Source organism: Dendrobates tinctorius, unplaced genomic scaffold (genome assembly GCF_039654945.1).
Source record: "Dendrobates tinctorius isolate UK_male_01 unplaced genomic scaffold, ASM3965494v1 ptg000120l, whole genome shotgun sequence".
Classification (NCBI taxonomy): domain Eukaryota; kingdom Metazoa; phylum Chordata; class Amphibia; order Anura; family Dendrobatidae; genus Dendrobates; species Dendrobates tinctorius.
Window position 1 is genome coordinate 9,721,586 of NW_027361788.1, and position 12,097 is coordinate 9,733,682.

The window sequence follows — 12,097 nt, forward strand, 5'->3', positions numbered from 1 at the left end:
TCCTAGAATATAAGACATATTTTCAGTTGTTTCACGCTTTTTTGTTAATAATATAATTCCACATGTGTTAATTCATAGTTTTGATGCCTTCAGAGTGAATCTACAATTTTCATAGTTATGAAAATAAAAAAAACTCTTTGAATGAGAAGGTGTGTCCAAAATTTTGGTCTGTACTGTATATATCAGCAATACAGAGTTGTTCGTACCTGGCCAATGTGATGGTTTTTCTGGGAATCACCCTCAGTACCCACCCAATCCGAATAATTGGCGCCAAAGGGAGCCAATAATCATGTCTTTCCGGGTCATTTCCTAAAGGAAGAGATTATAGGACCTTGTTTTTTTACCTGTAATTGACACCCTATTTAATATTAATAAAAGTTACATTTTAATCTTGGAATCTATAGTTAGGGTCTATTTGCCATTCGTCAATTTGTAAATTATATTGTTTAACCCTACGCTGATTGTATTTTGAATAACTAGGTCCTGCTTAAAAATCACCTCAAATCTGTGTTAGTAAATACTTTCCAATTAAAGTTTGAACTTGAGCTTTTATTAAACTATGTAACTATATAAAATAATTCTGAGGCTTTTTTTTATTATAATTCTGTACTATGCTGTTCTTCTGTTACTCCTCCTGGAAGTGGACTGGGCATTACCATTGTACTAGGTTTGTGCTGGGGATCAGGCACCAAATTCCAGCAGGGGTAATGCCCTATTCTTTGATTTTTCATTCTGGTGGTCCTTGTAGAGTCATCATCAGATAATATGATATTGTCACATACTATAAGCAATCATTTTACTTAGAATTACTAGCAATATTGGTTCCCCAATGCTGTTATATAGTGCCACCTACTGGCTGATTGAAGCTAGGCCCTATTCACACACTATTGATGCAACCATGATCTGATGGAAAACTGATTGTTGATATTTTTCAACAATTGTGGTTCTCAAGTCCTCAGACAGTTCTTTTCTTCTCTTCCTGTTCTCCATACTTAGTATGGCACACAAAGACACACAATGCAAAGATTGAGCCACCTTCTCCCCTTTCTATCTGGTTTCAGGTGTGATTTTCATATTGCCCACACGTTACTTGCCACAGGTGAGTTTGAACGAGCATCACGTGCTTGAAAGAAAGTTGTTCACCCACAATTTTGTCCGGCCTATTTTTGGGGGTTTGTGTGAAATTAGGTCCAATTTGTCTTTTTTATCTGAACTTTTTTTTTGTGTTGTTCCAATACACACAAAATGAATTACACATGTGTATAACAAATCATGGGTAATTTTAAGAATTTTCCGTACAAAATACTTAATTTCCCGGAATAATCTCAAAGGGTGTCAACACTTTCAAACATAACTGTATTTAGTAACCCATTTTAAAGAAAAACTAAACATGAAATAAGATACTAGATATACGAAGAAAGACTAATGTGATTAGAGTCCATGACAAGATAGTGCTGAAGAAACAAAAAGGGACAAAGAAGCCCGGCTCTTCACACCCACCTGGTCTTTCTTTTCAAGAGAAAGTGCATACTCCTCCGCCATCTTGGCCCGGCTCGCCTGATGCGCCTCATTTTGGTCCTGAAACTTCCTCATTGATGCTGGGACAGAAGCAGCGAGTCACTAAGCAGACCATCTCCATCACACAGAGACGCCATTAGGTCGGTGTACATATTAGTAGGGGAAACACAAAGCGCTCAAACTCTCAGGGACATAATAGAACATTAATATGAGTTGTCACAAGGACATTATTTATTTTTAATAAGCAGGTAAATTAATCATTGGATTGTGTGATTTTCTTATATTTGACAAATCATGCAAGCTGGGAATCAATGGTAAAACATTAGTGGTTAAAAGTGTTTTCAAGGATTACAGAGAAAGAGCATGGCTAAGTGATCAAACCAGATTATATCATAAATGGCCGCCTAACCGTCCGCTATGAAGAGCATCGGCCTTCGAACAAGTGCACTTAGGCTTCAATATTAAAGATGTTCTCTGGCGGAAAGTAACTAAATGGTTGATTGCTGGAGATCTGATAGGGACACCACTGATCAGTGGAATGGGCTGCATTCATATCCATATGGGGGGGGGGGGATCTACTCATATCCCTACGGGGGGCAGCATTCATTCCCAGATGGGGGCTCCACTCATATCCCTACGGGGACAGCATTCATTCCCAGATGGGGGCTCCATTTATATCCCTACGGGGACAGCATTCATTCCCAGATGGGGGCTCCATTTATATCCCTACGGGGACAGCATTCATCCAAGATGAGGGCTCCATTTATATCCCTACGGGGACAGCATTCATTCCCAGATGGGGGCTCCACTCATATCCCTACGGGGGGGGCAGCATTCATTCCCAGATGGGAGCTTCACTCATATCCCTACAGGGGACAGCATTCAGTCCCAGATGGGGGCTCCACTCATATCCCTACGGGGGGGGCAGCATTCATTCCCAGATAGGGGGCTTCACTCATATCCCTACAGGGGACAGCATTCAGTCCCAGATGGGGGCTCCACTCATATCCCTACGGGGACAGCATTCATTCCCAGATGGGGGCTCCATTTATATCCCTACGGGGACAGCATTCATTCCCAGATGGGGGCTCCATTTATATCCCTACGGGGACAGCATTCATTCCCAGATGGGGGCTCCATTTATATCCCTACGGGGACAGCATTCATCCAAGATGAGGGCTCCATTTATATCCCTACGGGGACAGCATTCATTCCCAGATGGGGGCTCCACTCATATCCCTACGGGGGGGGGCAGCATTCATTCCCAGATGGGAGCTTCACTCATATCCCTACAGGGGACAGCATTCAGTCCCAGATGGGGGCTCCACTCATATCCCTACGGGGGGGGCAGCATTCATTCCCAGATAGGGGGCTTCACTCATATCCCTACAGGGGACAGCATTCAGTCCCAGATGGGGGCTCCACTCATATCCCTACGGGGACAGCATTCATTCCCAGACGGGGGCTCCATTTATATCCCTACGGGGACAGCATTCATTCCCAGATGGGGGCTCCATTTATATCCCTACGGGGACAGCATTCATTCCCAGATGGGGGCTCCACTCATATCCCTACGGTGGGGGGCAGCATTCATTCCCAGATGGGGGCTTCACTCATATCCCTACAGGGGACAGCATTCAGTCCCAGATGGGGGCTCCACTCATATCCCTACGGGGGGGCAGCATTCATTCCCAGATGGGGGCTTCACTCATATCCCTACAGGGGACAGCATTCAGTCCCAGATGGGGGCTCCACTCATATCCCTACGGGGGGGGGGGGGGCAGCATTCAGTCCCAGATGGGGGCTCCACTCATATCCCTACGGGGACAGCATTCATTCCCAGATGGGGGCTCCATTTATATCCCTACGGGGACAGCATTCATTCCCAGATGGGGGCTCCATTTATATCCCTACAGGGGACAGCATTCATTCCCAGATGGGGGCTTCACTCATATCCTTACGGGGGGGCAGCATTCATTCCCAGATGGGAGCTTCACTCATATCCCTACAGGGGACAGCATTCAGTCCCAGATGGGGGCTCCACTCATATCCCTACGGGGGGGGCAGCATTCATTCCCAGATAGGGGGCTTCACTCATATCCCTACAGGGGACAGCATTCAGTCCCAGATGGGGGCTCCACTCATATCCCTACGGGGACAGCATTCATTCCCAGATGGGGGCTCCATTTATATCCCTACGGGGACAGCATTCATTCCCAGATGGGGGCTCCATTTATATCCCTACGGGGACAGCATTCATTCCAAGATGAGGGCTCCACTCATATCCCTACGGTGGGGGGCAGCATTCATTCCCAGATGGGGGCTTCACTCATATCCCTACAGGGGACAGCATTCAGTCCCAGATGGGGGCTCCACTCATATCCCTACGGGGGGGCAGCACTCATATCCCTACAGGGGACAGCATTCAGTCCCAGATGGGGGCTCCACTCATATCCCTACGGGGGGGGGGGGGGGGGGGCAGCATTCATTCCCAGATGGGGGCTTCACTCATATCCCTACAGGGGACAGCATTCAGTCCCAGATGGGGGCTCCACTCATATCCCTACGGGGACAGCATTCATTCCCAGATGGGGGCTCCATTTATATCCCTACGGGGACAGCATTCATTCCCAGATGGGGGCTCCATTTATATCCCTACAGGGGACAGCATTCATTCCCAGATGGGGGCTTCACTCATATCCCTACAGGGGACAGCATTCAGTCCCAGATGGGGGCTCCACTCATATCCCTACGGGGACAGCATTCATTCCCAGATGGGGGCTCCATTTATATCCCTACGGGGACAGCATTCATTCCAAGATGAGGGCTCCATTTATATCCCTACGGGGACAGCATTCATTCCCAGATGGGGGCTCCATTTATATCCCTACGGGGACAGCATTCATTCCCAGATGGGGGCTCCATTTATATCCCTACGGGGACAGCATTCATTCCCAGATGGAGGCTTCACTCATATCCCTACAGGGGACAGCATTCATTCCCAGATGGGGGCTCCACTCATATCCCTACGGGGGGGAAGCATTCATTCCCAGATGGGGGCTTCACTCATATCCCTACAGGGGACAGCATTCAGTCCCAGATAGGGGCTCCACTCATATCCCTACGGGGGGGCAGCATTCTTTCCCAGATGGGGGTTTCACTCATATCCCTACAGGGGACAGCATTCAGTCCCAGATGGGGGCTCCACTCATATCCCTACGGGGGGCAGCATTCATTCCCAGATGGGGGCTTCACTCATATCCCTACAGGAACACAGCATTCAGTCCCAGATGGGGGCTCCACTCATATCCCTACGGGGGGGCAGCATTCATTCCCAGATGGGGGCTTCACTCATATCCCTACAGGGGACAGCATTCAGTCCCAGATGGGGGCTCCACTCATATCCCTACGGGGGGGGGGGGGCAGCATTCATTCCCAGATGGGGGCTTCACTCATATCCCTACAGGGGACAGCATTCAGTCCCAGATGGGGGCTCCACTCATATCCCTACGGGGGGGGCAGCATTCATTCCCAGATGGGGGCTTCACTCATATCCCTACAGAGAACAGCATTCAGTCCCAGATGGGGGCTCCACTCATATCCCTACGGGGACAGCATTCATTCCCAGATGGGGGCTCCATTTATATCCCTACGGGGACAGCATTCATTCCCAGATGGGGGCTCCATTTATATCCCTACGGGGACAGCATTCATTCCAAGATGAGGGCTCCACTCATATCCCTACGGGGGGGACAGAATTCATTCCCAGATGGGGGCTTCACTCATATCCCTACGGGGGGGCAGCATTCATTCCCAGATGGGGGCTCCACTCATATCCCTACAGGGACAGCATTCATTCCCAGATGAGGGCTCCACTCATATCCCTACGGGGACAGCATTCATTCCCAGATGAGGGCTCCACTCATATCCCTACGGGGGGCAGCATTCATTCCCAGATGGGGGCTCCACTCATATCCCTACGGGGGGCAGAATTCATTCCCAGATGGGGGCTCCATTCGTATCCCTACTGGGGACAGCATTCATTTCCAGATGGGGGCTCCACTCATATCCCTACGGGGGACAGCATTCACTCCTAGATGGGGGCTCCACTCATATCCCTACGGGGGGCAGTATTCATTCACAGATGGGGGCTCCACTCATATCCCTACAGGGGACAGCATTCATTCCCAGATGGGGGCTCCACTCATATCCCTACGGGGGGTAGCATTCATTCCCAGATGGGGGCTCCACTCATATCCCTACAGGGGGACAGCATTCATTCCCAGATGGGGGCTCCACTCATATCCCTACGGGGGGGACAGCATTCATTCCCAGATGGGGGCTCCACTCATATCCCTACGGGGGGCAGCATTCATTCCCAGATGGGGGCTTCATTCATATCCCTACAGGGACAGCATTCATTCCCAGATGGGGGCTTCACTCATATCCCTACGGGGACAGAATTCATTCCCAGATGGGGGCTCCATTCATATCCCTATGGGGACAGCATTCATTCCCAGATGGGGGCTCCACTCATATCCCTACGGGGGGGGGGGGGGCAGCATTCATTCCCAGATGGGGGCTTCACTCATATCCCTACGGGGACAGCATTCATTCCCAGATGGGGGCTCCACTCATATCCCTACAGGGACAGCATTCATTCCCAGATGGGGGCTCCATTTATATCCCTACGGGGACAGCATTCATTCCCAGATGGGGGCTCCATTTATATCCCTACGGGGACAGCATTCATTCCAAGATGGGGGCTCCACTCATATCCCTACGGGGGGGGACAGCATTCATTCCAAGATGAGGGCTCCACTCATATCCCTACGGGGGGGACAGAATTCATTCCCAGATGGGGGCTCCACTCATATCCCTACGGGGGGGGCAGCATTCATTCCCAGATGGGGGCTTCACTCATATCCCTACAGGGGACAGCATTCAGTCCCAGATGGGGGCTCCACTCATATCCCTACGGGGGGGGGGGGGCAGCATTCATTCCCAGATGGGGGCTTCACTCATATCCCTACAGGGGACAGCATTCAGTCCCAGATGGGGGCTCCACTCATATCCCTACGGGGACAGCATTCATTCCCAGATGGGGGCTCCATTTATATCCCTACGGGGACAGCATTCATTCCCAGATGGGGGCTCCATTTATATCCCTACAGGGGACAGCATTCATTCCCAGATGGGGGCTTCACTCATATCCCTACAGGGGACAGCATTCAGTCCCAGATGGGGGCTCCACTCATATCCCTACGGGGACAGCATTCATTTCCAGATGGGGGCTCCATTTATATCCCTACGGGGACAGCATTCATTCCAAGATGAGGGCTCCATTTATATCCCTACGGGGACAGCATTCATTCCCAGATGGGGGCTCCATTTATATCCCTACGGGGACAGCATTCATTCCCAGATGGGGGCTCCATTTATATCCCTACGGGGACAGCATTCATTCCCAGATGGAGGCTTCACTCATATCCCTACAGGGGACAGCATTCATTCCCAGATGGGGGCTCCACTCATATCCCTACGGGGGGGGAAGCATTCATTCCCAGATGGGGGCTTCACTCATATCCCTACAGGGGACAGCATTCAGTCCCAGATAGGGGCTCCACTCATATCCCTACGGGGGGGCAGCATTCTTTCCCAGATGGGGGTTTCACTCATATCCCTACAGGGGACAGCATTCAGTCCCAGATGGGGGCTCCACTCATATCCCTACGGGGGGCAGCATTCATTCCCAGATGGGGGCTTCACTCATATCCCTACAGGAACACAGCATTCAGTCCCAGATGGGGGCTCCACTCATATCCCTACGGGGGGGGGGCAGCATTCATTCCCAGATGGGGGCTTCACTCATATCCCTACAGGGGACAGCATTCAGTCCCAGATGGGGGCTCCACTCATATCCCTACGGGGGGGGGGGGGGGGGCAGCATTCATTCCCAGATGGGGGCTTCACTCATATCCCTACAGGGGACAGCATTCAGTCCCAGATGGGGGCTCCACTCATATCCCTATGGGGGGGGGCAGCATTCATTCCCAGATGGGGGCTTCACTCATATCCCTACGGGGACAGCATTCATTCCCAGATGGGGGCTCCATTTATATCCCTACGGGGACAGCATTCATTCCCAGATGGGGGCTCCATTTATATCCCTACGGGGACAGCATTCATTCCAAGATGAGGGCTCCACTCATATCCCTACGGGGGGGACAGAATTCATTCCCAGATGGGGGCTTCACTCATATCCCTACGGGGGGGCAGCATTCATTCCCAGATGGGGGCTCCACTCATATCCCTACAGGGACAGCATTCATTCCCAGATGAGGGCTCCACTCATATCCCTACGGGGACAGCACTCATTCCCAGATGAGGGCTCCACTCATATCCCTACGGGGGGCAGCATTCATTCCCAGATGGGGGCTCCACTCATATCCCTACGGGGGGCAGAATTCATTCCCAGATGGGGGCTCCATTCGTATCCCTACTGGGGACAGCATTCATTTCCAGATGGGGGCTCCACTCATATCCCTACGGGGGACAGCATTCACTCCTAGATGGGGGCTCCACTCATATCCCTACGGGGGGCAGTATTCATTCACAGATGGGGGCTCCACTCATATCCCTACAGGGGACAGCATTCATTCCCAGATGGGGGCTCCACTCATATCCCTACGGGGGGTAGCATTCATTCCCAGATGGGGGCTCCACTCATATCCCTACAGGGGGACAGCATTCATTCCCAGATGGGGGCTCCACTCATATCCCTACGGGGGGGACAGCATTCATTCCCAGATGGGGGCTCCACTCATATCCCTACGGGGGGCAGCATTCATTCCCAGATGGGGGCTTCATTCATATCCCTACAGGGACAGCATTCATTCCCAGATGGGGGCTTCACTCATATCCCTACGGGGACAGAATTCATTCCCAGATGGGGGCTCCATTCATATCCCTATGGGGACAGCATTCATTCCCAGATGGGGGCTCCACTCATATCCCTACGGGGGGGGGGGGGGGGGCAGCATTCATTCCCAGATGGGGGCTTCACTCATATCCCTACGGGGACAGCATTCATTCCCAGATGGGGGCTCCACTCATATCCCTACAGGGACAGCATTCATTCCCAGATGGGGGCTCCATTTATATCCCTACGGGGACAGCATTCATTCCCAGATGGGGGCTCCATTTATATCCCTACGGGGACAGCATTCATTCCAAGATGGGGGCTCCACTCATATCCCTACGGGGGGGGACAGCATTCATTCCAAGATGAGGGCTCCACTCATATCCCTACGGGGGGGACAGAATTCATTCCCAGATGGGGGCTCCACTCATATCCCTACGGGGGGGGCAGCATTCATTCCCAGATGGGGGCTTCACTCATATCCCTACAGGGGACAGCATTCAGTCCCAGATGGGGGCTCCACTCATATCCCTACGGGGGGGCAGCATTCATTCCCAGATGGGGGCTTCACTCATATCCCTACAGGGGACAGCATTCAGTCCCAGATGGGGGCTCCACTCATATCCCTACGGGGGGGGGGGCAGCATTCATTCCCAGATGGGGGCTTCACTCATATCCCTACAGGGGACAGCATTCAGTCCCAGATGGGGGCTCCACTCATATCCCTACAGGGACAGCATTCATTCCCAGATGGGGGCTCCATTTATATCCCTACGGGGACAGCATTCATTCCCAGATGGGGGCTCCATTTATATCCCTACGGTGACAGCATTCATTCCAAGATGAGGGCTCCACTCATATCCCTACGGGAGGGACAGAATTCATTCCCAGATGGGGGCTCCACTCATATCCCTACGGGGGGGGCAGCATTCATTCCCAGATGGGGGCTTCACTCATATCCCTACAGGGGACAGCATTCAGTCCCAGATGGGGGCTCCACTCATATCCCTAAGGGGGGGGGGGCAGCATTCATTCCCAGATGGGGGCTTCACTCATATCCCTACCGGGAGAGGGGCTCCATTCATTCCCAGATGGGGGCTCCACTCATATCCCTACGGGGGCAGCATTCACTCCCAGATGGGACTCCACTCATATCCCTATGGGGGGCAGCATTCATTCGCAGATGGGGGCTACATTCATATCCCTACAGGGGGGGGCTCCATTCATACTCCTATGGGGGGCTGCATTCATATCCCTACGGGGGGCACAGCATTCATTCCCAGATGGGAGGGCAGCATTCATTCCCAGATGGGGGGGCAGCATTCATTCCGGTAGCCATGTAGAGAACGAACGGAGCGACATTCCAGCATCTAACCTGCTGCTCCATTTTGTAACATGGTTAAAGGTGCTCTGTTGAGAACAAAAATCCCCCTTTCTGTTCATCAGTGGTCAGACCTCCAACAATCAGTAATTATATCCATATAATCTGTATGGTTGTGACCTGACTCTCCTGCACTGGTAGGTGTCAGTGAAAAGATCGGCCATGCTGAATTTCAACATGCCCAATCCTTTTGCTCTTAAAAGAGAATCTGCATCTAGAGATGTCTGACAGCAGCTTACTACCCCCTCCCATGTGATAGCACATGCATGCTTGGCAAAATGGAGCATGCATATGCATGGGGGGAATTAAAAGGAATAAAGTGTACGGCCAGCCGAACCATGGAAGACACAAATGGTAGTGCAAAAGGTGACTCCTCTAAACATGCAATAAAAACTGGACTACACAAGCGGTTCATAATTAAAATAACGAAGTTATTGGATTACATGATAAATGCATGTAAGAATTGTTATTAGCGATCAGGAGGATTAGAGCGCTGTGATCATTAATAAGCTTGCAGCTTTGTATAGGATTAGAAAAAACATCCCCCCTAGAAACAGCAGCACTTCTGCCTTTGGGTCTCCATCTACATAAAGGAGCATTCCCCCCAAAGACAGAGAATAAAGGATTTCTACACCAAGTACCAACCACATGCGACAGACAAGGTTATGGCTGTACCTGGACATAAAAGAGCATTTTTTATTTTCCAAGCAAGCGTGGTCAAATGGCAAGATTGTGTAGAAACTCTTTAAGAAAAACTGCAAAAAAAAAAAGACAACCTGAAGAGAGGATGGTGGTCAGAGACAGGACAGGGAGAAGGGACGACGGGACTTTATAGATACGTACAATCCTGGTGCGTTTCTAAAGCAAGCTCAAGCTTTTCTTTCGTCTTCTGTAGGTTTCGGAGCTGTTCTGTGTAATCTTTGTAGGTGAAGTAGACACACATAATGGAAGGAGGAGGAGAGGACCACGTGGGAAAAGGCAAAACAGGACAGAAAGGTAGAGGGGGGTAACAAAAGGAAAAAAAAAAATAAAATAAAAAAAAACATGAGTGGGAGAAGGGCAGGGATAGTCACACATCTAAAATCAATTTACTAATGGGAGGCACTGACAGGAGCAGACACTTATGGGGAAACCATCACCGACCATGTTGAGGACAGACGGCGTCTTAATAGTCAGCGTGACAGTAAGGGTACCGTCACACTTGGTGACGCACCAGCGATCCCGGCAACCAGGGCTGTGGAGTCGGAGTCGGTGCTCATTTTGGTGGAGTCGGAGTCGGCATAAAATGGACCGACTCCGACTCCTAAAATATATAATAAATTGGGTACAGTAGTTCAATGCAGGATGTGCTGAATATTTTTTCATAGGAGTTTGGGAAAGTTATGAAATGTCCTATAAATGGCTGTTATATTCCTGATCTAAGGCTACATTCACACAGCGTTTTTCCAGTGTTTATTGAGGATACGTTTTTCAGCTGCAAAAGCTGATCATCTTTTTAAAAAACTGCATCACCTGAAAGGTTTTTGAGCTCATAGATAATGTTTTCAATAGCAAAAGCAGATTAGAAATCTGCTCTATCTATCCATTTATCCATATCTGTCTATCCATATCGTATCTGTACCAAAAAGAATGAAAACCGGGTAGTACACCAATATATATTCTGTTCTATCTAAATATCTTGCGACTCCGACTCCTCAATTTCCCTTACACCGACTCCGACTCCACGACTCCGACTCCCACACATATTGCTTATATTTAAGTGAAAAATTTATTGTAGTACAATGTGAACCTCAGACATTTAATCATTTTTATTATTATTATTATAACAATAAATAATAATAATAATTATTGGATCATAAAAATGATTAAATGTCTGAGGTTCACATTGTACTACAATAAATTTTTCACTTAAATATAAGCAATATGTGTGGGAGTCGGAGTCGTAGTCGGTGTAAGGGAAATTGAGGAGTCGGAGTCGCAGGTTTGGCTTACCGACTCCACAGCCCTGCCGGCAACGATGAGACCTAGTAGGGATCGCTGGTGCGTCACTACAAGGTCGCTGGTGAGATGTCAAAAAGTCAGATCTCAACAGTGACCCAGCAACGATACGACGGTCGATGGGACTCTGTCTCTCAGTCCTGTAGTATTGAGGTTGTTCGTCGTTGTCCCTGTCAAACCCAGCGATGCATGCTGGCCAGCGGGACATCAGCGATCAATAAATGTCCCAGGACATTCAGGCACGATCAGCGACATCGCAGCAGGGGCCCGATCGCTGC

The 12,097-nt window shown here is 50.1% G+C and overlaps 1 protein-coding gene across 6 annotated transcripts in view; it reads right to left on the bottom strand.

Moving 5' to 3' along the window:
- The window catches only part of GOLGA1 (golgin A1), a 72,807-nt gene that overhangs the window by 52,660 nt on the left and 8,050 nt on the right, over positions 1–12,097 (bottom strand). For 4 of the 6 annotated variants that reach the window (XM_073590726.1, XM_073590729.1, XM_073590724.1 and 1 more), the window contains exons 4-5: positions 10,665–10,739; positions 1,501–1,598 (exon numbers count right to left, since the gene is read on the bottom strand). In XM_073590726.1, the coding sequence (XP_073446827.1) occupies positions 1,501–1,598; positions 10,665–10,739 (173 nt within the window). The remainder of the gene's footprint in view (positions 1–1,500; positions 1,599–10,664; positions 10,740–12,097) is intronic. The other 2 variants (XM_073590730.1, XM_073590728.1) reach the window with 1 other exon arrangement.